Here is a 24,971-nt window from a genome sequence, read left to right as displayed (position 1 = left end):
TAGTAACATATACCTACCTAGGTACTGCTCAGAGAAAAGATTGTATCGGGGAGCTGTAGGCTATGGCCCAGTCAGAGGATAGCACACTGCCTCAATTTAAGACCGCAACGTGTACAACTTCACATGAGAAACAGGCCAATAAATGGCTGGGCACGAGTTAAGATCGAGTACAACTATCCCGAGAATGGTATTGATGCAGACACGCTTTCGCACTTATTTGCTACTCTTGTGCCTCTTTCCTCCCAAATAACAACCCACACGTCTAATTCACATACAGGAAACAAGCGCACGCGCCATGCCAGTTGATACTTGATAAGTCGCTGATTCCCACAGCCCGACATTTGCGCTCTGCGCCGAAAGCAGCAACAGCTTGGCTATATTCATTTCTCCCTCCCTGTCTGTCCACTGCTTATGAAAAGAACAGCAAGGCAGCATAGAGATTATTCCTTCTCATTTCCACTTTTAGGGCCCAAAAGATCTTCTGTCGTTGGTGCGAGGATCGAAGAAGCCTTCCCAAGTATCTGGTTTGTTGGTATCATCAGTAGCCGTCTCCTCACGGAAAGAGCTCAGTCCAAGATTTTCGCTGATGCCCTTCCTGTGGCTTCTTTTTGTATTGTTATTCCAAGAAGTCCGGTCTATCAGGTCCAAAAGCGTATCCATAATTACGGATGGCTGGGCACTGGGACCAGCTACTGTAACAGGTCTCGGTCGGTAATCCGACATGGGTGGACCGCTGGTGACGCCAAGTCGCTCAAGGAGATTTTTACGCTGAGAGGGACTCTGTTCAGTCTTCTCGCGCCGTCTTTTGCCGGGACTTGCCTAAACCCCCCGCAATGAAGCATGGCCTACCAAGGGACTGCCAATCTCACCAGGGGCCCCAACAGCCCGAAAGTGAGGATTCAGACCTTCATCTGTGTCAGGAACCCAACGAACCCTCCTCTGTCCTAGAATGTCCTGCTTAACGTCAAAGGATCCTCCTCCGTTGGATGAACTGCCCATTGTATCGCAGAGGTTCAACAGATCTTGCTCCGAGATACTTGCATCGCCCGACATCATCTCCACGTGCGACTTGATGTTGATCAGATCAACATACCCCTCCTTGTCTGCGGAAGGCGTGTTTATCAAGTCTTTGCAAGCCTGGGAGAGCAATAATCGGACGGTTACATGGCGAGGCTGCGCATGCGATCGGATAGAGCCCATCCCATTGGGTGAGCCAACATGAAATCCAGGCGGACCGCTTGGAGGACCCCATCCAGGGCTTCCAAATCCTGGCAGAGGAAACGGCTGTGCAGCAGTGCTGGGAGGAAACGGCTGTGGAGGGCTGTTGATAGGAGCCCAAGGGTTGTGGCCCATTGGAAATCCCGAGTCAATAAAGGGGCCCGCGGCAAAGCCGCTTCGTGGTCCTGGTGGGTGGTTGCGCAAGCCGCCGATATTAGCATCCGAGCCCAGTGGCTCATCATCTTCAACAAGAACTCGGCTTCCGAGATGCTGCGTATCTTCATCCTTGTCGTGCGAATACCCATGGCCAATACTACCAGGTCTGCCTATTGGCGCCGGCCGTCCGAAGCTTTGCAGAGGCGTGCTAGGTGAGCTGTCAAACCCTATAGAGCCTTGGCGTCCGTTTGTCAAAACAGGCCCGTCTCTAGCGGGCATTGGGTATCCTTGGCCGCCAATCGGGAAATCGCTTGTTGGCTGAGAGAATCCTGGAGGGGGCATGGTGACAGGTGGATATCCGCGGCCAGTTGGACTATTGATGCCGGGCGGCGGAATCATCATGTTATGTCCAGGATTAGGCCTGAACCCGACGGGAAATATTGGGTCATGATTTGGGCGACCGGGGAATCCAGGCGGAGGTTGATGAGCAGTTAGACCTGGGGGCGGCTGCATGCCCATGATGGGCATCTGGAACTGGGATGAAGGGCTCGGACCTTTGAGTGGCGGCAACCCAGGCGGCGTGACTGACACCCCAGATGGCAGCATTGTGACGGGAGCACTTCCGCTGATTCGCCTCTCCGTTGAACTAGGGCTGGTATACGCTGGCGTCGTGGAATGTGGCGATGCGCTCTGACTAGGAGCAGACGCCCCTTGAGAGTCTGACGAGCTGGCTGGACCAGTCCCATGCTGCTGTTGAGATGCTGTTCTCAGCCGTATAGGTGTTGGCGCTTTGGGAATTACCGGAGTGGCCACTGCGATTTTGGGGGGAAACAAAGCTGGCTGGATTAGGGGGATGTTGAGGTAAGACGGCGGGCAGCGAAACAGGATGCTGCTGCTGCTGTGGCTGCTGCTGTTGGCTCGTTCCACGTTTAGCAGGCTGTGAAGGCTGTGTCTGGGATGGCTGGACAGAGGACGCTTTAGGGGCTGCCTTTTCTTCCTTGGTCGGTTGGAGCTGCTGCAGCAATTGTTGTTGATGCTGTTTGCTGACAGCCTCTGCCGCATCTTGAGCTTCCTTCTTGGCTTTGGCGGCCCTGGCCTCCTTTTCTCGCTTGTCGCGTTCTTGTTTCTCTTTACGCTCCTTGGCCTCGCGCTCCTTTTGCTCGCGAGCTTCTTGCTCCTTTAAGCGTTGCTCCTCCTTGAGCTTCTTTTCCCGCTCCTTGGCTTCGCGCGCTTTTCGCTCTTGCTCGGCTTGCTTTTCCTTCTGCTCGTGTAACCGCCGTAGTCGATCGGCTTCCTTCTTTAGCCGTGCTTCTTCTTCGGCCTTCTTTTGGGCTTCCTTTTGCCTTCGTTTCTCTTCGGCTTTCTGCTTCTGCTCAGCAATCTTCTTCCTCTCGGCTTCGATTCGGGCGGTGTCCTCGGCGGCCTTTTCAGCCTCTTTACGAGCCTTCTCTTCAGCAAGCGCTTGCTTCCTTTGAGCAGCCTTGTCCTTCTTTTTCTGAGCGCTCTTGGCCTTTTTGGCCTTTTGCTCATTCACCGCTCGACTCTCCTCCTCCAGCTCCTCCAATAGCTTTTCCTGCCTTTCCTTGGCCACTTTCTCTTTGTACGCGGATAGTACTCGTTGTTCGAACATGCGGGCTGCGAAGATTTGGAACATGCGTCGTCCTTCTTCCATTCGCTGCTCTTCTGTCATCGGGTCCTGGCAACAGCACTCAGTATGGAACTTGGACGGCATCATAGACGGGTTGTAGTATACCTCTTCGTCCTCATACTCCTCATCTTGACTATCGTCGTAGTCTTCTTCCTCCTCCTCCTCTTCGTCCTCGTAGTCATCGTCTTCGGGAGGAGGGTGGTTGTGAGGAGTGGAGTATGAGCCGTTCGGATGACCGTAGCCGCGGGCGAAGTCTCTCGCGTCTTCTTCTCGGGCCATTCGACGTTCCGCAAGCTGCTCCATCATTTCGATGAAGCGTCTGCCGTCGTTTTTGAGTAGGTCATCCGCAACGGTGAGAATGCCGCCTAAGTCCATGTTACCATATCTGTGCAGAAGAGAATCAAGAAGTTGCGTACCCTTGACTTGGAGGCTGTTACCAAACGTCAAGAAATCAGCTACGTCTCGGTCAGGAGAGCCGTGAAATTCTTCCGGTGGTTCGTCGTCGCTGTACTCGTCGTCCTCGGCTTCGTCGTCGCTGTAGGCTTCCTCTAGTTCCTCGTCATCGTCGCCGACGTGCTCGACTATTCGCCCGCGGGCTGGCGGATGCCGCGTATACGCTCCCGGCATGCCTCGCGGTGCGCGGATCGAGAAATCTCGGGGCGGCGGAGGCAGCATGGCGGGGCCCTCTCCTTGGTTTGCAAACTGCTCCAATTCGAGATAGTACGCATCATACAGACCTTCTAGCTCCTCCTCAATGGCGGTGCGCTTCCTTCCGCAGACAGTACAGCTACACGTGTGTTTTTGCTGTTCCTTCATCTTCTTCAGGACAGCGTCTTTCTCGACCTTGACCAGGGATTTCCGGTCATCCTCGCCCAAGCCCAGCCAGAACTCTTTGATACGCTCGCGCTCCTCGTGATTGCTTGTGCTCCATATCTTATCCTTGGACATTCCAGAGCCTCGCGGCACATGAGTCGCTGGCGCCGGGCCATCATCGTGGTACAGATGGGGGCGATGGTGGTGATGATGATGGTGATTGTGCTGCTGCTGATGGTATTTTGACGTCAAGGCCTCCTCGGCATCAACGCCAGCATCACTACCTTTCTTCTTTTTCTTGTTCTTTTTACCAAGTTTAGCATCTATCGCGTGACCGTTCGCCGTAGACGTAGGCTCGACTTCGTCAGCTAGATAACAAACATCATCATCCTCGTCGCTTGGGACCAGGTCGTAGTCTGCGGGCGTCGGTTTATCGGAGCTGGGAGCGGGGCTAGGATGGCCGTTGACGGCTTGTGCAGCAGCAGCCTTGGCCGCGGCCTTTTGCCGTCGCTTCTGCTTCTTACGGTTAACAGTCGGAGCCGACATGTCGAGGCCTGCGGAATCCGGAGGCGGCAGGACGCTGTTGGGTTTAGCGATTGGGGGGAGTCGATGGCCGAGAAGACGAGTCTGATGGGCTGCCCTTGGGGACGGTGATGAACTTGGACCCGTCCTTGTTAGTATATTTGGCAGTATTTCGAGGCGATGCCGGCACGAGGGGAGCCGGTTTCTGGTGATGGGCCGGCATCATAAATCTACGGCGGCGAGGCAGTCGAGAGCATCAAGGGTCTCGGGACACAGGGCCCAGGGCGGCTCAAAACGACGCAGCCTGCAACAAAGAAAGAAGGAGAGAGTCAGTCGTCGAAGCACGCAGCGCAGGGCCGAGAAGCAGAGAACAAAAGGCCGATCGAGAGCTGCGGGCAAGCACGAGGGTGGGCGAGCGAGAGGGTGGATGCTTGGCCGCGAAATTGTTGCGGCTGGCCTGTTTGGTGGAGATATCCCGGCGGTTCAAAATGAGGCACTCACAATCCGCAATTCAGGGTTAGGTCAGCAATGACGCCAGTGGGGGTTGTCGACGGCCCCGGCTCGAATGCCTGTGCAAGAGATTGAGATGCGGCGCGTCGGGTAGCTCGCGTCGAATGCGTGGCGACGGGGTCTGGGGAGGAGAGGGCGATGCTTGGGACGGCCTGAGATGGATGGAAGTCACCGTGGTGTAGTTACATAGCGGCATGTACTTTTGCTATGCAAGAGTGGTCGTCCCTGTTTGAGGCTGGCGAAAACCGGGGCTGACAGCCGTCGTTCAGGTTTGGCGCTGGGTTTAGGTCGCGTGCAGGCACGTGACGCCCAGTTTAGAGGCCGGAATCGACGTGTTTGTGCCTGAGGCGCTGGGGTTAGCGGGCCTACAGGGCGTTTGCTGCGCAGAACCTGCCTGAAGGCGCGGATCAGGGAGCCCGCAACCTTTATGGCCAGCCGCAGTACAAAGAACAAGGGAGCGGTACGCCGTGGTGCGCATTGACGGGCAGCGCAGCCTTTGTCACTGGAATGCGCGTGTCTGTACCCCGTAATCCGCATTGATACCGGAACAAGGAAACGCGCCTGCTTGGCAAACAAGTGATATTACTGTCGCTTTGCCCTGCCTTAGCTAATAAAACATCCATGCTACGTGCATCGTGGCTTGGGACTGCTGCACGACTTACATAAAGCGTGTGATGCTCTTACTCGCCACGTTGTCATTGTTGGGAAGTGCCATCTGCCTAATAATCTATCTACCAAGCAGTGAGCTTGAGGGCAGAGTCCAGTATATACCGGTACCAGTGTGTTTTCCGTGCTGTTTACAACTGGACTTGGTCGAATTCACCCTCGACTCGGCAACGGTGTTACTCTTGCCTCTTCGCTCCAGTATCCTGCGCATGTACTACAAGTATAAGGTACTACGCCGGTCAAGCGGGCTGAGGCCAGGATGTGATGCAAGGAGTAACGGAACTGTTGGGCACCAAAGACATATACTCACGCACTTGCTGCTTGAAAGCCCTTTGTGGCCAAGAGGCTACACCAATGGCGGACATTATACGGTAATTCTACCATGGGACAAAGGCCAGATGCAGTGGATGAAGGCACTTTTCAGACAATTCGATGTGAGTGAAGCGACTAAATAAGTAGGTAGGCAGCAGGTATGTCAGCTTGCATGCACCTTGATGGCGTTGGATTGAGGCTTGGTTGCCGTGCCTAGACAAACAAACCAGAGCGGCTTTGAGAAGGTTGTCAGCTTCTTTGTAATCGGCGGAATGTAATGTTTGCAAATGAGGCAGATGCCTGGGCGTTTATGAGATGACATGCAGCACTTATTCAGCCGAATTTCACTTCATTGTGTAAGGCAAGTCTACACATGTTGGTCGCGAGTCGCAATCGAGATATTACTACATGTACGCTTTCCGCATCGAGCAGAGATCCTCGTGTTCTACTACGTCAGACTACCCTCGCTGCAGCGGCGCCGCTTTGGGACAAGAGCAATTCACCTGAGCGGCTGATATGGGTCAGCATGCTTTGGCGATATCTCGGGCATTGTCCCATACGATGCCCTACAAGGGGCTCAGGAAGCCTTGGGACGAAATTGATTCTGCCTTGCGCCATCCAAAGGCCTGGGGTAAGCCCACCTTGCACCCACAGTTCTCGTACTTTGTTTGCGTGTGGCGCATACTGTAAGAAGAATGGCGAGAATCCTGCAGAGGCCGCCGAACCCCACCATTTTCGTCGTCTCGCAGCGAGCATCGGCTCAGGCCGATAACTTACCTGATGCGTTTAGTAGCAGGCGAAGGGCGTGATGTGCTGTAACTGTAAGTACGGGACGGGGACTCAAGCCAAGTGGATCGGGCAAAAGAGTGGCTACGATTCGCGGGAAACCCCCGAGAAGCTTCGCTCGTGCAGAGTTTTAAGCCGTTTTGACTCTGGCTGGCCTGCAGCGAGTCCGTCCCTTCTTGGTTATAATCTGCTTTAGGCGTCCTGGGTTTAGATGATAGGCATGATGGGCACTCTATGGAGGCAGCTTGAACTGTCTAAAATAAAACCTCCGAATGGGGGGACCCCGTATTCTTAGACCACCTGCAGTCCCTTTTCAGGGTCTTGATATCATGCTGAAGGTCTCGAGACGGAGCGGGTAGAGGTCCACGGGGCGCGTTACGGAGCGTATTGACGCATGTACTCCATCTGAGCATCCAATAAGACGTGCAAATCCAGACTTTGTTTACTTTTGCTAGCGCTTCTCTCTTATGCGTGCCGTTGCACCATGGCTTGCAAGCCCGTCGTTCATTCGCTTGGGGGCACAGCCTCACCTGGGAGGGCGGGACGATCGGTACTGGCCAGCCGAAAGAAGAGTTGCTGTGTACTTGTAAGAGCCCGGAGGAAAGAGGGAGATACAGATGGGACAAATCGGCCGCTGCAAGATAGATTGCTCGATTTGACAAGGCACGCAATCTCCTTCTTTATAAATATCACTGCATACGTAATGGAGGTCGACCGCGCTTCCGGCAACCATTCTTTCGGCCAGTTTCCACCAGCGTGTCTGCTGTAAGCTGGGTCCATTGCCGTCCCAAACAAGACATATTTTGAGCGCCGTCGGGGCTGCTGGTTGGTCGAGCCGGGCTTTAGGTAAGCCAGATAGTGCGAACTGCTCCGTTGGAGGTAAGACCATACGCCCCAAGCCTCACTCGGGCCTCGATCCACCGCTATGTGAAACGTCGTGCTAACAGTTTGGCTGCTTAGGTGTGCCGACGTGCTGCTAGAGCTGGTTTCCCCTTAACCCTGTCCTGCTTGCTGCCGGCCTGAGCCATTGTGGTCTGGTTTTTTGTCGCCATTGTCGCCATTGCCGTCGTTTTCTCTCTTCTGCCTCCCACTCTCTCTCGTCAACATCTCGCCATCAATTGTCATTGTGTGATCCTGCCCCTAGCCTTGACCGAACGCAATTGGCGCGGCCAAGTCCCTCTGCAGCCGACCGACCACTCGCAGGAATTAACTGGAGCCTCTTCAGCTCGTATTCCGACAGAATCGCCTGGCGACCAACCAGTCCGTTCCACCGCCCTGGTCGACCCGTATCCCCTAGACGCGACAGCACGATTTCTTTTGCGAGGCAGCACAGCAGCGGCGTTGCCGAGACGAAGATACAAAAGGCCGGCAGTTGAGCAGCATTTCCCCGGCGAACCGCTGCTTTAAACTGGTCCTGCCATCCACAGATCTTTCGGCGAACAGGCCGTAGGACTGGGGGAAGCTCCATTTGGCACAAGAATCAGCGCCTGGCCCTGTCTGTTGTTTATCCAACTGCCTATCCAGCAGCACATCATCACAGCGCTTCAACATGTCCAACGGGAGTGCGTCAAACGTTATCCGCAGGTACGAATCAAGGCCAAATACTTGCCAGCCAGACCTCGACTTTGCTACGGGCGACTTGTCGAGGCTGCAGCGCCGGCAATTTTGGATAAAGGACCGGCTTGCTGACCCATCGCAACGTGTAGGAAGCTCGTCATTATTGGAGACGGTGCCTGCGGCAAGACAAGTTTACTCAGCGTCTTCACACTTGGATATTTCCCTACAGTATGTTTATGTTTCTTTTTTTTCCCCAGGTCTTGGGCCTGGCCCCGGTCCAGATGGCATGTGCGGTCGCTAATCATTCGTATAGCACTATGTGAGTTCCAAATGCGCCTGCAGGACCCGCAGAGCCAAGATTAACGAGCTGGCTTAGATCCCAACCGTCTTCGAAAACTACGTAACCGACTGCAGAGTAGATGGAAAGTCCGTGCAGCTTGCCCTGTGGGATACGGCTGGTCAGGAAGATTACGAACGTTTACGGCCCCTTGCCTATTCCAAGGCGCATGTTATCCTAGTCGGCTTTTCGGTTGATACACCCGATTCTCTTGACAATGTCAAGCACAAGGTTCGACGATACCGGGTGTCAATCTGATAAGACTTTCTTTTGGCTGATATGTTACTATTATAGTGGATCGAAGAGGCCACCCGTCTTTGCGAAGGTGTGCCCATCATTCTCGTTGGGCTGAAAAAGGATCTGCGAGATGACCCTGTTGCCATTGAAGAGATGCGCAAGAAATCCCAACGATTTGTCACAGCCCACGACGGCGAAGGTGTTGCCCGAGAAATCGGAGCCAAGCGATATCTGGAATGCTCCAGTTTGAGCGGAGAGGGCGTCGACGATGTGTTTGAAGCCGCCACCAGAGCTGCCCTTCTCACATTCGAGAAGGGGGAGACTACCGGTTGCTGTGTCGTCCTGTAAAACGACATGGCAACCCGCTCTCATGAACCGACCCGACTTTGGTATATCTGTCTAGCCCAAAGACAGTGATCAAGTACACGTTACTGGCTCACATGTTGTAGAATGAGATCACGACACGATGAATGAGTCTTCACAGCCTGCTGTTGCTGGCTTATCTGAGCACATACGCTTCCATCTCATCTCCTACCGCGAAGAGTGTTGGCATATTACGCTTCACCATCTCACGGCTTTTAGACCAGTTTTATTGGATACTCTGGCAATACGGCTGCTTCTCATCATATGAGGCAACATATAAAAGCATACGACTATCCGAGAACATAATTTCAAACCCAGAGTTGAAACCGCTACAGTTTTTCCTTCACTGTTCTTTTTTGGCTTATCTGTTGGAAATATGTCTTGTTCATTTTTCTTTCATCTTCTTGTATTCTCGCAATGTTTTTGGCAAGCGTATTTTGTTGCAGCGGAGAAAAAGCGCCTTTGACTCGAAAGCGACTTCAACCTCTGTACTAATATGATTGATCGCAAAGATCAACGACTGTATTTCTTTTTTCCTCTCTGGGGTATATTGGGGGGAGGTTATTTCTGGACGGAAAAGGGTGAATGATGGAGAAGGGGATATTTATACTCCACTGATGGCAATAAAATTGTCGAGCCTCCCAATTGCGTGCCCGTGTTTACTGCCTGTGACTGATTGTTTACTACAGATCAATCGTGCTTACTTGACATGTCCTCAGTATCAAGGTTATCAAAGATGCCACCAACGGTACCCTTATGTGTTGTAATACTATACAATGCTTAATATTCATACATAACGTGTCTATCTCGTTTCTTTTTTTCCCCCCTCCTCTCCCGCTAATTCATATAAAACTCTCTACCTCTTCCACTCGTGATTCCACGCCTCCTTCGCCGGACTATCCGTCTGGAACCTCGCATACTCTATCGGCACACCTTCGAGCCCATAAACGCCCTTCTTCTCCATCGCAACTCGGTACAGGTACCCCTCGCCCCTGGACCCAGGCCCAACCGTCTTCCGCAGCTCCTCGCAGGCGTTGTACATGCCCGCGTGCATCCTGCTCCGCTCCTTGTCAATGGCCTCGTGCTGCTTCCGGCGGAAGAGCTGCCAGGCGCGGTGGATGGTCCAGTGGCGCAGGTATCGCAGGCGGGCCATGCGCAGCGGGGGAGGGGCCGGCGAGAACATGTTGCGGCGCAGCGTGCGGATGCGGAAGAAGTTTTCGGATTTGGGGGCTTGGCGGTTGCGGCGGGCGGCTTTGGGGGCAGAGCCGCCGGATGCTGGGGGAGGGGCCTTGCGGGCAAGGAAGGAGGAGGTTGTTGAGAAGAGGCGTGGGGTTGGTGTTGTTGTTGCTGTCTTCATGGTTGCGGTGGTGGTGTTTCGTGAGAGGAGGGAGAGCCGGCTGAAGAGCCCGGTGATGGACGTGGAGGAAGCCATTTTAGAGGTATTGAAGATTCGTGATGCGTGGACTGGCTGCTTGTTGCTTTCCCAGCAGAGGAGTGACGGTTCTTCGGTATCGCCTTGGTTCGTTTCGAGTTTTTCGCAGTAAATTCGAGGCTTGTATGCTGTGGTCGCTTTCCAATGGTAGAATTGAGCTCGAATTCAGAACGCGGCCCAATTGCTCCTCCCTCTCAGTAATGAGTCAAATTGGCGCGGGGCAAGGGTATAATTTGCCGTCTGCTGGAGGGATCTGCCAAAGCTGTTGCTTGATCTTGAGAAAATGGCGATGATAGTGCCATCAGAGCTTGCGCGCGGATAAATGTAAGCCCGGTGGAGTCGGTATCGCCTTCTGAGCAGCACGGGGATATAACTGAGCGACTGCGGCAACTCGTCTCATTGTGAAATTATTTCTAGTTCTTTTTTTTCTATGGACATTTATAGCTTTCTTCTTCTTCTTTCTTGGTCTTTTATTTTTATTTTTCTCTTCTTTTTTCTCACAAAAGCAAACCTGCCATTCTGAAGTTACGGCGTGATTGCCTGAGAGAGCTAATTATGCATCATCAAGCCCGCCTTTTCCTCGGCCTCGTACATTTCTATCTCGTCCGACGTTCATGCATGTATCTAGGCGGACAATTGTAACTGCCCATTGCCGGATACAAATATGCTCTCTAGTATGATTGGATCAATACTTTCTAGCCACAAAATATCCTTCATTTGCCCAATCACTTGCTCAGAAGAGTGGATGCTGAGGTCACTCATTGACCGCCTCGCTTCGACAAGCAACGAGTCTCGAAATTCGGGCCGCGCCAGGGAATATGCTGTCACAATGGCCCAAAATCGCAGCTTTTTTAGCTCCATAGGTATTTCGTGAGAAGATTCCTGCAACAGGATCACGAAGCGATCACAGAGAGGACCGATGTCTGCCCAGTGGAAAGATGCAAGTCGTTTGAGCTCTGATAGGATCATCAGACATGCAAGCTGTACCATTCTCTGTACCACAAAGACAGGATAATCCGTTTGCGCATCGTCTTCGGGACATTTTGGCACGGATAGCGCAAAATGGCTGACGACGCCGAGTACTTCGACCAAAACGGCTGGTTCGGTCCAGAACAGGGTGTTGTGAAAATTGCGGTTCGCCATGGCAATAACTGGTGCCATCATCCGTAGCATGGTGTATATCCGTCCGCCTTGAGGAGCCACTTGCTCGGCATGGTGAAGCAAAGCACGCAGCGTCTGAGGAATATCGTCTTTGTTTATCCTCCGGGAATCGGCCAGCTGCCTTGGGATGGGGAATCTCGGGTAGCGGTCGAGCATGGATGCACCCATTAAATCAACCCTATTCATCTATTAAATGCTGAAGTAAATCGGGTTCGATATGGTTCCTTTGCTCACCAGAACGTCATCAGCGGGATTTCGCTGTCTGAAGCATCAAATCCATGACGAAGATGATATATTCGCTCCAGGCCATCCATATGCACCGTATATCGCTCCCAGTTTTCGACACGAGTCTGATCTAAATTAGTTTGGTTTGTCTACAAAGAGAAGATGAGTAGTAAAAGGTTTCTTACATCGACACAAATAAATCCCATGATGGTCGCTATAACGCCATCACTTGTACAATCTTCGCGATTGTTGAGTCGAAGAGCCAGCTGGTGCAGCGACTTGCAGTAGTATCTACTTGCTTCAGAGGTATCCAGATAATTTGACTCATAGTTGAGGGCATGCGGTTCATGGAAAACCCCATTTCGAATTACCATTGCTTGCGCGAGCCACAAGTCGAATGCGGTTGTATCAGAGAGACCGATGCGAAACCACGACGTCCGAAACGGTCGGTATACATAGTCAGCTTCAGCTGTCACTATAGCCTGTGGTTAATTTCAAGGACAATCGTCTCTCCCAAGGACCACTTACTGAAAGTAATAAGCTCTGAAGCACGAGCATCACGGCCGATGAGAAACGTTTGGAACGATGGCGGCATCCTCACGAGGGGGGGCGATTCGGCTGCTTCGGTAATCGCCGGTATAGTGTCTGGCGAAGTATTCGTGGTAGCAACCTGGAGGGGTATAATCTTGTACTTTGCCTTTTTACGCCTTGAACGGCCGACATCTGCCATGACATGCCGACGAACTAATGCCTTGGTGCGCTTGCTCTGGCCCTCGTCGGGACGAGAGATGTTGACAAAGGACAGATGTCTGGAAACCATGACTGGACACCGACAACCTGATGTGTTATTACAAGAGTATTACTAAGTAAAAGGAAAAATGTTGAAAGGGATTGGGAGAAGAAGCTTGTAAGTTTGAAAAGGAGCGCGGTCTTCTTATATGGCCTGGTCGGAAGCCCTTCCTTGTTAGCCTCGACACTAACTGGCATGGGGGCTGCTCCACTCGTCGGATCGGGGGCCGGTCAGACAAACTAGCACGATGGAACCGCCACAAGAAGCAGCATAAAGACAAAACTTGGAGCCAGTTAGGATCAATAATTAAGTGTTGCAATCACTGAACTCTCTAATCGATATTAAAGTCCGATGTGATTGGCCCATTTGAGCTCATGCAAGTATAAAGAGACTACACATAACTAGTTGCCCACGATACCGCCGCTGACAGAAATGCTCTCTCCAGTGATCCACCGGCTCTTCTCATTGGCAAGAAGCAGCACTGAATCTGCAATATCCTCAACAGTCCCAAATCTCCTCTCAGCCCTAGTCATGTTCAACAGCGTGTCTTTGAGCATTTCGAATTCGGGAGTCGGCGGCAAGGAGTCGGTAAGCACAGGACCTGGCATGACCGTATTGATGGTAATGCGTTTGCCATCGCTTCCCAGCTAGACATGGCTATTAGTCTTTATCAATTGGAATGGGGAAGATTTTGGCACTTACATCTCTTGCGAGACTATAAGTCAGAGCATCCATGGCTGCCTTTGCGGCTCCATACACGGGCTCGATACCCAGCTTTGAAGCCACGCTTCCGACATTGATGACCCTTCCGCCTTGAGGCATATGGGGCACCGTAGCCTGAATGAGATACAGCGGGCCCAAAACACAGGCATCAAAAGTTTTTTGGACGCTTTCCTGCGATGCGGTCAAGACAGGCTCCCTTGCAGCCCAGGCGGCGTTGTTTACTACAAGAGCACAAGAAATTAGTGAAATGCTTGGAATATGCAACGAAAGTATCAAATGCCCAGTGCTTACCAAGAATATCAATACGATCGACCCCGAAAGCATTGATAGCTTCAGCAACTAGCTTCTTTGTTCCCTCTGGCGTGGTAATGTCTTGTTGAATCACCACAACGCTGTCCTTGCCTGCAACTGCTTCAATGCTGGCCGCGACTTTTGCTGCTCGAGGAGCGGTAGCTTCAGAGACATAGTTGATGGCCACACGTGCGCCGTTGCGAGCGAGGGCGAGGGCAATAGCAGCTCCGATGCCGTTCTCTTTGCCGGAGCCTGTGACGATGGCAATCTTGCCGGCCAGAGAGAGGGAGTCAGTGTTGGACATTTTGGGTGTGTCAAGAAAAATAGAGGCGAATGTTGTAAAGAAGATGAAAGTTGTTGCTGGATGTAGAGATTGGATCAGGATATTTCAGAGGCGTCGTCTTGTCTTTATAGACGCAGATGGTGTAGTTCCAGCTCCTTCTTCGTCCAGGAGGCTCCATCTCTCTTGGTCGATTGACTCACTGATCTACGGACATTTGTATTTGTCAGGTGAGCATTGACCACAATTTATTATTAAATCTACCCATTTGCGAGGCAGAATTTTGTGAAACAACGTATTTCTAGACGCTTTTCGTAACTATTCACACATCGTTGACTGCTTCTACGTAAAAGCGGGTGGATTAGCGTGACAGAAAAGGAAAGAAGAGACCCCTGCCTGCACTAGCCTCTGGTGGGACCGATGCTCAATGTCAGATCCGGAGACTATTCCGGAAATGGAAAAAGGAAATCCCTGTCTGCATGAGGCTTGAAGTTTCGGGCTCGTCCTGGGATTGGTGGCTATTCAACGCATTATTCGGGGTCCAAATCGACGAGCTATTGACTTGGCTGTAAATGGTGCGGCTGAATTATCAGACGGATTTGTCAAGGTAGTATCTCGATGTCTACTGGTAAACTTTTGACCACTAAACCGCTCGCGGGATTTTTACAGAGTGTCTATTAACAACTCCAAGACCACCGAAGCCAACGCCACATACGTTTGTCCGGTCAGTGAGCTGGTTGGCTTTCGGTGGACAATTTGTATCATTGAGCATTCCAACTTCGTAATACAAAACGTGATGAATCAGGGCTCATTGGATACCTGCTATGTTGGAGACGTGCTATCATCATTTTCTCCCTCTGGCCAACCCTATAGGCTATAGCGTCCATCGATACTCTGCTTTCCAATCTGACCTGCTTTGTTTCTTTCCTCAAACTGGATACACTTGACTACAGCTATTCAGATTAGATTGCCATACCCTTTGAGTTCATAGAATCGGTAGCTTTTTTTTTGGTAGTAAAGCCAAAATGGCCACTAAGAAAATACCTGATATCAGTTTACAGGAGCGACATCAACATTGTGGCTGGCCTCGCCTCTCAGCTCCATGGAATTGTGCATCGTGAAGATGTGTGAAACTCTACAGATTTGGATATATCGAGAGATGGGAGCTGAGCCCCCTCGCTATCTGGAATATTCGAGAAGCCAAAAGCCTTATCAAACTCATTGGCTGCCATTTCGCCGTGTCCCTCGAGTAGGAAAGTCAGCCTGGCGAGTGGGTTGCATGCATTGGGGCATTAATCATGGCACTGCCTATTCCTATTCGACCCTATTTGCGTGTCCTGATGGTGTCAATGTCGTGAAACAATAGCTAACGGGGTTTGAGCTCAGGAAAAAACGTGTACGAAGAGGCAATAGTAGTTGTTACGCGCAACGTCGATCTTGTGAAACTGGAAGAACTTGCTGAGCTAGAACTGCTTTCTGTGCCCAAAGTTAGCGGCATTTCATTGACCAGAGGTCCAGGCACGTCGTGGCTGGACTTTGCCAAAGAACAAAGAGGGTCAGAAGTGGTGTATAAGTTGGTGATTGTAGCGATGGCAGCGAAGCTATTTGTATCTAAGTAAAAACATAGCAGCGAGACAAATCCGAAAGATCTTCTTTGTCGTTGATAAAGGTATAGCACCTTGGGTCCTTTATAGTACAAGGTACACTATCTGTGAGGCAGCCTTTAGGTTTGAGGTTGACGTTTGCAAGATGGAGGTTAGTACATTACAGCGAGCCCAAACCGACATCTACCGTCTAATGTTCGTTGGTTCAGCGTGTGCCTCCTTATTATGACAAGGGTGTACCGATCAGCTTAGTACAAGTCATTTGTCTCGATCCTGAGAACAAAGATTAGTACTAGCGGCAGAGCGAGAACTATACCTACTGCTTGAACGATGCAATTCTTTTCTTGGCCATGCAATAGTTCATCTGGTTACATGTTGTTGAAAGAAGTTTACAAAGCAATGACATTACATAGTCCTTGAGCCAATTGGTAGTATGAACAGATTACCATAGTTGCACATTGTGCCGTCATGACTTGAAGTGGGTCGAAGAACATCCAAAGCCCACGAACATGATCCAACAAAGAAGTCACAATTAGAGTCGCAGGTCAATGACCAAAAAATGGGAGAAGCCAGGCAGCCGAAGATGGTAAAGTCTCCTGCAGTATCATCAAAGAGAGTAAACCTTGTCGTACAAGTAAAGAACAGCGCCAACGTATGCATCGGCTGGTGATCAAAGGGCAGGTTAGCTTCTCAATCATTAGACAAACAGTATGATGTGCATGTTCAAAATGCTACTTGCAGACAAGGCAATACTGGATTACACCATCTGCATGGATCATATAGAGGTGTATATATAACAGGCCTTGTCCTCGACTTCTCCTCTAGATAAATAAAGCCGCGATAGACAAAATTTCCCAGTATTGTCTACAAACAGTTGTGATTCCATCTCTGATAAAGGGATAAAAGACACTCGCACTAGCTTCGTCTGCTACATATAGTCAACTTGCGCTGTTAAACTTTGGTACAATATTCTTGGCCACAGTGTCATTGAATAGCAATACTCGAGTATTATTGAAGGGCTTAGACTTTGTTGAATATGGACTGGAACGACAATACATTCCGCGTGTATTCTACGCAAAATGTACATGGATCGCATTGTTACACATCATATTTGGACCAATCATCTGAAAATGAGGTTCATATTATCGATCACGACATCGAAGACGACCAAGATGATGATGACGATGAAGAAGAAGAAGAAGAAGAAGAAGAAAAAACCTCCAACGGCTCGGATGACTCGGTTTCATCTGTGGCAAGCGATGATAAAGAATCGATTCCCTTCGCTATCTCACCCGATAACGAGAGCAAATGTGCCGGACTTGACGACGACCCTATGCATGTCACAGCTATAACTCCTGACGATGACCGCATCCAAGGGACTCGAAGACCAAGCTCTTGGGTAGTGCGACTGCAGGGTAGTGACCGAGATGTCCTGGTATACGCAGCAAGATTTATGGGACTATTGGGTCCTAGTTACCCGGTTCAGGACGCAAGCAATAACCTTTTTGGGCAGATCATTTCAGTCGGTTTCTTTAAGGGCTCAACAATAGCTCTTATTGAGCCGGCGAAAGAGGATTCGAAACACGCATGCAAGGAATGAAATCCGTCAAAAGAAAAATTGATTAAGAGATTGTGGGAAGACCGGAGGTTGTGCCGAAAGATCTTGAAGTAGAAAACAATGGACAGGCGGAGAAGGAAAGTCTATCTATAGTCTACGGTTTTAATGTACTTTGTCTAGATACTGCGATTTTCTTCTATTACATTGAACCGAAACTACCAAATATGTCTTATCTTTCTTACCACCTTTGCATAAGAAACTTACTTGCTTCGAAGACACAAGTAGCATTTTGGGGTACATAGGAGATATACAGCGCTAAATTGTACGGCTCATTAAGGGTGATTTAGGCTTAGTTTGAATACAATTGATGATAAAGAGAGATGGAAGCTTCTCAGAGAAGTCGCGAATTTGTGACTAGAGGCACCGTATTACTTGATCTCGGGATGCTTTACCAAGATCCAAGTATCGTAACTCCCCTGGCGGCCCCATTGAGCCATGTCTTGTTTTAGACTATCCAGCTCCTCAAAGCCCTGTTTCGTATACATGTCGACTGCTTTCTGCCCCATGGCCATCATATACAGGTCGATTCCTAGTTGATTGCCTTGTTCTACACCAGACTTGACAAGCATGCTGCCGATCCCTCGGCGATGATGGTCGGGATGCACTCCCAGGTAATCGAGCTCTATTCTCCCTTTAGCGACAAATATTTGAAGAAAGAATGGGATAGTACTTACTTATATAAGGCCCTTTAGGGGCATGCTTATGGAATTGCTCAGTAACGAGATCATCCGAATTCTCAACCTCGGGTCGGATGGCCCAGTCGGCTGCCTCGTAGGCTGCCTGGAAGCGAGCCTTATCCTGCTCATTCACGTCTGGGACTTGGGCCTCAAGCCAGGAATCTGCATGCGATGCCGGTAGTATCCATCGAGCATAACCGACAACCTGGCCAGTTGCCGTGTCGATGACTTTCTGGTGCCGTCTTGCGTCTCTGTCTTTCAGGAGATTGGTGGGCATTCTGGCTGTAGCAGATTCGATAATTGCATCGAGTGGCTTGTCCCAATTCATGTTCCACCAAGGCTCGCCGTAAAAAGCTGCCATGTTGGAATTTGCCAGACCGACGGCATCGTCTACCGTGCAATTGGGCACAAGCTTATATGTAGCCATTTTCTTTTGAGATTAACCTTGGACTTGGCGATAATGCAGAGCTTGCGATCCGATAAGATTTCACTTCCACCCAGAGGGAGTGTGTGTAGTCTATAAGTGTTATTGCCATAGTGTATACACAAGTAGCTGATATTATTTAGGACACAGTGTCCTTCACTCATTCATATTGGCCTCGGAATCACGGCTTGTTCAACATAGCGAAGTTGCATACTGAGCTGTAGCTAAGGCCGCTAAATCCTGAACAGGGATTTTCTTGGGCGCTAGGGCAACAAAGGCAGTGTTGCCTAGCTACCCATGCTGAGCCACGGTCTGATACAACTAAGCACTCGTCCTAAGCTGTCATATATTATGAGAAACCAACGAGAAAAAAGTTTTGAAGCTCTAGGTATAGCCATGTTTTTTTTTTTTTTTAAAGATATAAACTATTGAATACAGTATAGAAAAATAGGTCAAGTCTAGTAGCAAAGGAGAGCATGACCCAATAGGAGACCTGACTCCGTCTAATAAGGAGTGTATATCATCCATGGGTGTATTTTGAGCTATTGATGAGTTCATTGCATTACTCGTTGGGTAGGTTCGGTTTGCAGTGTTATCTGTATCGACGCTACTAACAGTCCTAACGAGAAGAGCGGCGGCGCAAATAGGGGCCTCCACGATCTGCCATCTATGATTCAACTACTAGTAATGATAGTAGTATGTAGCACTCTTTGCCTCAGAGTTCATCGGGACGTCAACTAGAACACTCGTTTCAATCAGCGTCATTTGATCAAGTTTTTCTGCTTTCAATTATATGCATTGCTCTGCAGAAGCTCCACTCGCTTTCTAGGATGTATACAAGGCCTCTCGTACTCTGGATCGTATGCATCTTTTATAACTCCCATATCATAGCAAACCTCATCGTATCCTATATCCTCAAAGGGGTTCTCGCCACCACGATACAAGAACTTCTCAACTTCTTCGTCAATCCAAATGGCGCGCCCTTGAACAAGATCAAAGGGAATAGGTACAGCAAATCTGATTTTGGGATGCGTGAGTCGCTCATGCCAACGCAGAGTGTCGCGCATTTTTTCGAGTAACTCATGCTGGGTTCCAGGTTGTAAGAATAAAAACCCCAGTTCAAGTGACTGTAATGCAGGGAGCTGTGAGAGAGTTGAGATCAAATCAGTGGAATTCACTGGAACGTTCCATAACCGAAAATGCTGTAGCCCTGTCCAGCAATTAACAGGAAGAAACGCTTTCAATCCTGGCGGCCATGCATGGTTGTCATCATCGTTGGGATCGTAGCTGGTATGGTCCATGCCAGTTTCTAGGCTGAAATGCTCTAGCTGTGAAGTTTTTGCCAAGGCGTTTCGCAAGAGGTTGCGGCGAAAAGCTGTCCAATGAAAGTCCACATAAAGGGACAGATGCAACTTTTTCATATTGGGGTGTTGGAGGCAAGTGATGAAATCTAAATACTCCTGGGATGACTGCTCGAAGAGGCGGCAACTAAGGCCGGATTGAAGAAGGTGAGAGTCAATGCGAAGTTCAGAGACGCGATGATGCTGTCGTTCCTGAGCCAAAACCTTTGTAAGTAGGCAATAGCCGCGCCACCGCGTTTTTGACTCTTCCCATGGCGCGAGTCTTTCGCTATTTTCTCCACAACGAGTAACTGGCCAGCCGCGTGGAATTGGATAATTGAATCCATAGGGGAAAGCCCGGATCATGGGAGTCTCGTAGAGCGGAGTGAATAGCCACCCGTGAGCAGCTGGTGTAACCGTGACTGTTTGCAGGGCGGGAAACTGCTGCAAGGCATATCGAAAAGCTTCAACGTCAGCTCCACGAGCAATGACGTCGTCTTGCTGACGTAGTAACTCTTGGTAATAAGCCCATGATTCTTCTAGCGATAATTCGGCATGTACTTGACGATATACTCTAAGATCTTTGGGGCGATTTGGCTCGTCTGTGCTTTCGCGGTGCTCTAAATCACCGAGATTCAGATCCCGTTCTCCCTGGAACCACTCCAACGTCGTCATTGGCCTATCAAAATCCACCCAATTTGTGTCTCTGACAAGCGCATTGTCGCCTTGATCAGTACGGGAATGGTATAAGCGCGCATCGTCATAAATAAGCTCGACAATGCCCTGGCGATACACATCATGGTCGGCAATAGAGCGAAGAACGCGAATATTGAGTGGGTTTGCAGAGAGAAAGACACGGCTGATGCGTAACTTGATGGCGCTGAAATGCCTGCAAGTCAAGCGTAGATTCTTGATTGAGCGGTTGTCTAGAAGGCTCACTAGATTCCCAATGAGCTCGGGGGGCAGCGTGGGTAAAAGAGGAGGAGAATCTACAGTGCAATTGTCATTGATTGGCAGGCGTTTTTGTTGGTTGGGGGAATAGGAAACGCACCTGGCGATATGGAGGCCGTGTACTCGAATGGGATAACTTTGTCGACTGGCGACTCAATGGGAAACCGATAGCGGCGTATGTCCTCGGCTCTCCTAGCTAAGGCGGCTTCTGACAAAGGGTTATCATCTTCGCGATCTCGTATGGCCTGGTGATGTACAGATTTTGATGAGCCGCTTCCCATTGGTGCGTCAGTGAGGAGAGTCAGGGGAATTTTCGAGCGGTTGCTGGGATATTAGCAGAATAATGAGGAAGGCATTGAGCTTGTACTAAATTGAGATTGATCAATGCTTGTGGCGGGAATGCAGTGCTGGTAGCGGGGAGTTTTTGGGGGGCTATAGGCTGATTATATACCTATAGGCAGGCATCCATGCGCTACCTACTAGGTACCTACTAAAGGTTCCTACCTACATGTAACTTAAGATGCATGTGTGTGTATGGAGCCAAGCGGTCTGCAAAAAAACAGGGAATCCGAAGATTTCGAACACACAAGACGGTAACTATACACATACATACGCTGGCAAACTTTTTCACAAAAGTATGCGCTTGTTGCCAATTTGTATGTGGTTATTCATTTTGCGGTCCCTTTTTTTTTGCAAACCGCTTGGGAGCTAACACTTGTACCTTCAGAAACTAGTGTACATGTAACTGATATCACATTCCATGGGAATTTCTGTCCGCATACGTACACTGTCTGAAACTACTAGTACCTGTACCCAGGTACTAGTAATTCTAATTATTAAAACCCAGTGCCCATATCTTATATGGCAACGGTATAACCGGCTGGGTAGTACGCTTGCATTCTCATCAATCTCCCGTTGACTATTAGTAGTAGTCAGTGGTAGAACATAATGACCGCCAGGTATATACATGTATAATATGAAACAGTCAGATCCAGAGAATAACACGTCTGAGGCTGCTGCTGAGATCTCAAATAAGCATTTGTATATCCATGGCCTTCTACTTTGCGAAAATGCCTTTTTGCAAACTATTCATCCTGTAACACGAGCAGCGGCAGCATTTCCCACACCGATGCATATGTATACACTCGCTTGAAGGCCAGAGCAATCCGTCTTCACAGCCGGATTCCACTTATACAGCGAAGATAGAGCTATTTTTTGACTGCTTGCAATTGCGGAACAGCCATCCCCGGCGTGGACGTCGTAGAATTTGTTACAACCGCTCACCATGCCGCTCTGGGTGGGCGTAGGGGTTGTTATGCCGGCAGCTGTTGTAGTTGTCGCTGTGCCAACACAGACAAATACGCTGGCCTGAAGACCAGAGCAATCCGTCTTGACAGCTGGATTCCATAGGTAGAATGAACTGAGGTTAACCTTTTGGCTGCTTGCAATCGCCGAACAGCCGTCTCCCGAGTGCACATCGTAAAATTTATTACAGTTCTTGACCATACCGTTTTGAGTGGGTGTAGGTGTTATAATGCCAGTGGGTGGTTTAGAGGTAGTAGATGGCTTAGATGTAGTGGTGGGTAGTTTGGATGTGGTGGTGGACATGGATGTCGTTAAAGTTCCGATACAGACAAATACGCTGGCCTGAAGGCCAGAGCAATCCGTCTTGACAGCTGGATTCCATAGGTAGAATGAACTAAGGTTGACCTTTTGGCTACTTGCAATCGCCGAACAGCCGTCTCCCGAGTGCACATCGTAAAATTTATTACAGTTCTTGACCATACCGCTTTGAGTGGGTGTAGGTGTTATAATGCCAGTGGGTGGTTTAGAGGTGGTAGATGGCTTAGACGTAGTGGTGGGCAGTTTGGATGTGGTGGACATGGATGTCGTTAAAATTCCGATGCAGACGTAAACACTTGCTTGAAGACCAGAGCAGTCGGTCTTAATGGCCGGGTTCCATTTGTAAAGAGAACTTAGATCGACATGCTGGCTGCTTGCAATGGCTGAACAGCCATCGTTGGAGTGGACGTCGTAAAATTTGTTGCAATTACTAACCATGCCACTCTGAGTTGGTGTAGGCGTTATAATTCCAGTGGGCGAAATAGATGGGATGCTGTCGTCTCCATCCCAATCATCATTCGGATCCTCACCATTAGGATACGTTGATACACAATAGTTCGTTCCCACGGCAAGGCCAGAGCAATCTGGGCCAACCGAGGGGTTCATTTTGTAGAAGTTTGCAAACGACATCTCAAATATGTCCAAGATTGATTTGCACGTATCGTAGGCTTCGGGTGCAAACCATGCCGTACAATTAGATATCTCTCCAGAAGCGTGAGGCCCTGGGGGTGCCGTATTCGTAGGTAGAGCTATAGATATACATGTTAGCATGATGAATCGAGTATGTCTATATGTAGAAGAAAAAAATAAGAACAAATGCAGCCATCGCCCCATAGCCACAATTCCCACTATCAACCTCATTCTAACTTACCACCAGTCGAAGAAACCAAGGCGACGCAGTACGAAATATTAGCGGCAACTGTACACGGATAGGTATAAAGATTGGTGGTGATTGAGCTTGGAGCAGTAGTCGGAATTGCTATCGATGATGCAACTTGACTAGCTTCAGCGCCTGAGAGATTTGACCCTGAAGAGCCATCATTGCCAAGGGAAGGATTCCATAGTACCAGCTCCTAGTGGTAACTTTATCAGCTTTGCCTCAATCGCAATTTAGAATGCACCAGGCACTCGAGTCAGTTCTCAATGCATAGGTACTCACTTCACGTGTAATTTCATACATGCTCGCCATACTCCAACAATCTGCAAATAAGTTTTCCGTGAGGTTCTTTACATAGACGTACCTGTCGTAGCATCATCAACATGATTAGTGATTGCGCACGATAAACAAAAAGAAAATTGAGCTATATATCCTTACGAATAACAATCTACGCGTGTGCCATTTGCAATAGGTATCACTGAGGAGTTTGAAGAGAATCTGGCCCATGGATCCCCATCATATGGCAGAGACGTCGCACTAGTTTGGTTGAATGGTTTCGTTGTAGCCGTAGGTAAATACCCTGGGTAGGTAGAGATGTATCCGACCGGCTCAACGCAGTAGTAATAACCCAATTCCAGATTTGTGCAATTTTGCCAAACTTCAGAATTCAAAAAGATGCTAATCAAGGCAAAGGTAAAGTTAGCTCCTTGTAAATTTGGATAGAAACAGGATGAGCAATTGAGGGCCACGGGCTGGATGGTTTACAAATCCTTCAGTGTAATTGCAAATTGTGCAGTCAAGTGGGAGCAATCGTCGCCGTCAGAGACTTGATAATACTTTGCGCATCTAGATGTTGTCTGGTCCAAGGTTGGAGATGGAACTGGGCTATTAAATATGTCAGTCTTAATACAAGACGTGGTACAGCTATCCCGGAGGAATTCTTGAGATGACTTACGCAGTTGTAGTAGCAATATCGGTTGCCCCAACGGTATTACTTGAAATAGAAAATGTGCCTTTAGGATTACTGACACAGATGCTACTTGAGTTCAAGCTCGCAAGGTTACTGATTTCGTCGTATTAGTACAGCGGCAGGTATTCGAATAAAGTCAAACATACGAGCATGTAGAGCTGAGTGAAGGATTCCAAGAGAGCAGTTGGGCATAGGTGATATTATTTTTGCTGCTGATATCAATGCAGTTATCGTTTGGCTGGACGGCATAGAGTTGGCAATTGACTTGATCTCTCTGCGCAGGCTGGGGTACGCCTAGCTTTGATGCCTGTATCCCCACGAAAAAGAGTTGACTGAAAGTTAACAGCTTCATTGCCACATTCGTGATCAGGAATTTTCACCAAGAGTAAGAGTGAAATAGCTATCTAGGAGGTGAATGAAGCACGTAGAAGCGAATATCAAGATTAGGTCACAGATTTCTGTTTTAGTAGGCTATATCATCTGATAAGCTGCGGTATTGCACATGTTGTTCGATGCCATCCATCGCCTAGGATGCCGGAGTCGTTAAATTGGGTCGACTAATGAGAATTTTTTTCTTCTCCCATCTCATTTCCTCATTACATGAAATATTTGAACCCCCCAACACAGGGTCGCATTCATTTCTGTTTTTAGGCAAGAATTTTTCAGCACTTTTCCACATTCGACGGGTGGCAGCGGGAAGACTCTCGTAGGCTCGGTGGTTTGCTCGGTGCTGTTGGTTGAACGCTCAATGTCGTTGCATACACTAGTTTTAGTTAGGTACCTACCTAGGTAGTGGACTATACCGATGGAGGATGCCGAATGCCCAAAAGCCCTGACTGTGTGGAGCTTGTAGACGGCAG

At 49.5% G+C, this 24,971-nt stretch overlaps 11 protein-coding genes across 11 annotated transcripts; 2 read left to right on the top strand and 9 right to left on the bottom strand.

Moving 5' to 3' along the window:
- Positions 1 to 462: 462 nt before the first annotated feature.
- On the bottom strand, positions 463 to 660 carry TrAtP1_000198 (uncharacterized protein; the record flags this gene model as incomplete). Its single annotated transcript, XM_066110484.1, has 1 exon — positions 463 to 660. One exon carries the CDS (start codon positions 658 to 660, stop codon positions 463 to 465), a length of 198 nt encoding a protein of 65 aa, XP_065966556.1.
- Positions 661 to 819: 159 nt separating this feature from the next.
- TrAtP1_000197 (uncharacterized protein) lies at positions 820 to 1,980 on the bottom strand (the record flags this gene model as incomplete). The annotated part of the gene is made up of 1 exon (XM_066110483.1): positions 820 to 1,980. One exon carries the CDS (start codon positions 1,978 to 1,980, stop codon positions 820 to 822), a length of 1,161 nt encoding a protein of 386 aa, XP_065966555.1.
- Positions 1,981 to 2,068: 88 nt separating this feature from the next.
- TrAtP1_000196 (uncharacterized protein) lies at positions 2,069 to 4,381 on the bottom strand (the record flags this gene model as incomplete). The annotated part of the gene is made up of 3 exons (XM_066110482.1): positions 2,069 to 3,070; positions 3,128 to 3,387; positions 3,439 to 4,381. 3 exons carry the CDS (start codon positions 4,379 to 4,381, stop codon positions 2,069 to 2,071), a joined length of 2,205 nt encoding a protein of 734 aa, XP_065966554.1.
- Positions 4,382 to 8,180: 3,799 nt separating this feature from the next.
- Positions 8,181 to 9,110, top strand: TrAtP1_000195 (uncharacterized protein; the record flags this gene model as incomplete). Its single annotated transcript, XM_014091886.2, has 5 exons — positions 8,181 to 8,215; positions 8,338 to 8,416; positions 8,502 to 8,507; positions 8,565 to 8,756; positions 8,820 to 9,110. The coding sequence occupies 5 exons, from the start codon at positions 8,181 to 8,183 to the stop codon at positions 9,108 to 9,110; spliced, it is 603 nt and encodes a 200-aa protein (XP_013947361.1).
- A 668-nt stretch (positions 9,111 to 9,778) lies between these two features.
- On the bottom strand, positions 9,779 to 10,936 carry TrAtP1_000194 (mitochondrial 54S ribosomal protein mL40). Its single transcript, XM_014091887.2, has one exon. It carries the CDS (start codon positions 10,555 to 10,557, stop codon positions 9,982 to 9,984), a length of 576 nt encoding a protein of 191 aa, XP_013947362.1. The 5' UTR covers positions 10,558 to 10,936; the 3' UTR covers positions 9,779 to 9,981.
- Positions 10,937 to 10,939: 3 nt separating this feature from the next.
- On the bottom strand, positions 10,940 to 12,858 carry TrAtP1_000193 (uncharacterized protein). Its single transcript, XM_014091888.2, has 4 exons — positions 12,472 to 12,858; positions 12,129 to 12,418; positions 11,953 to 12,068; positions 10,940 to 11,896 (listed from the first exon to the last, which is right to left on the bottom strand). Exons 1-4 carry the CDS (start codon positions 12,761 to 12,763, stop codon positions 11,182 to 11,184), a joined length of 1,413 nt encoding a protein of 470 aa, XP_013947363.2. The 5' UTR covers positions 12,764 to 12,858; the 3' UTR covers positions 10,940 to 11,181.
- Positions 12,859 to 13,079: 221 nt separating this feature from the next.
- TrAtP1_000192 (uncharacterized protein) lies at positions 13,080 to 14,109 on the bottom strand. Its single transcript, XM_014091889.2, has 3 exons — positions 13,748 to 14,109; positions 13,436 to 13,677; positions 13,080 to 13,380 (listed from the first exon to the last, which is right to left on the bottom strand). The coding sequence occupies exons 1-3, from the start codon at positions 14,049 to 14,051 to the stop codon at positions 13,135 to 13,137; spliced, it is 792 nt and encodes a 263-aa protein (XP_013947364.1). The 5' UTR covers positions 14,052 to 14,109; the 3' UTR covers positions 13,080 to 13,134.
- Positions 14,110 to 16,667: 2,558 nt separating this feature from the next.
- On the top strand, positions 16,668 to 17,231 carry TrAtP1_000191 (uncharacterized protein; the record flags this gene model as incomplete). The annotated part of the gene is made up of 1 exon (XM_014091890.2): positions 16,668 to 17,231. One exon carries the CDS (start codon positions 16,668 to 16,670, stop codon positions 17,229 to 17,231), a length of 564 nt encoding a protein of 187 aa, XP_013947365.2.
- A 127-nt stretch (positions 17,232 to 17,358) lies between these two features.
- Positions 17,359 to 18,567, bottom strand: TrAtP1_000190 (uncharacterized protein). The gene is made up of 2 exons (XM_066110481.1): positions 17,924 to 18,567; positions 17,359 to 17,871 (listed from the first exon to the last, which is right to left on the bottom strand). Exons 1-2 carry the CDS (start codon positions 18,351 to 18,353, stop codon positions 17,618 to 17,620), a joined length of 684 nt encoding a protein of 227 aa, XP_065966553.1. The 5' UTR covers positions 18,354 to 18,567; the 3' UTR covers positions 17,359 to 17,617.
- Positions 18,568 to 18,764: 197 nt separating this feature from the next.
- TrAtP1_000189 (uncharacterized protein) lies at positions 18,765 to 21,039 on the bottom strand. The gene is made up of 2 exons (XM_066110480.1): positions 20,742 to 21,039; positions 18,765 to 20,679 (listed from the first exon to the last, which is right to left on the bottom strand). Exons 1-2 carry the CDS (start codon positions 20,920 to 20,922, stop codon positions 19,136 to 19,138), a joined length of 1,725 nt encoding a protein of 574 aa, XP_065966552.1. The 5' UTR covers positions 20,923 to 21,039; the 3' UTR covers positions 18,765 to 19,135.
- A 250-nt stretch (positions 21,040 to 21,289) lies between these two features.
- Positions 21,290 to 24,588, bottom strand: TrAtP1_000188 (uncharacterized protein). The gene is made up of 7 exons (XM_014091893.2): positions 24,258 to 24,588; positions 24,097 to 24,204; positions 23,907 to 24,026; positions 23,580 to 23,819; positions 23,424 to 23,505; positions 23,136 to 23,337; positions 21,290 to 23,013 (listed from the first exon to the last, which is right to left on the bottom strand). Exons 1-7 carry the CDS (start codon positions 24,461 to 24,463, stop codon positions 21,731 to 21,733), a joined length of 2,241 nt encoding a protein of 746 aa, XP_013947368.2. The 5' UTR covers positions 24,464 to 24,588; the 3' UTR covers positions 21,290 to 21,730.
- Between the last annotated feature and the right edge of the window lie 383 nt (positions 24,589 to 24,971).

The sequence above is a fragment of the Trichoderma atroviride genome, chromosome 1 (genome assembly GCF_020647795.1).
Source record: "Trichoderma atroviride chromosome 1, complete sequence".
In the NCBI taxonomy this organism is placed as follows: Eukaryota; Fungi; Ascomycota; class Sordariomycetes; order Hypocreales; family Hypocreaceae; genus Trichoderma; species Trichoderma atroviride.
Note: the sequence above shows the minus strand (reverse complement) of the source record. Positions and strands in the feature narration are given on the sequence as shown.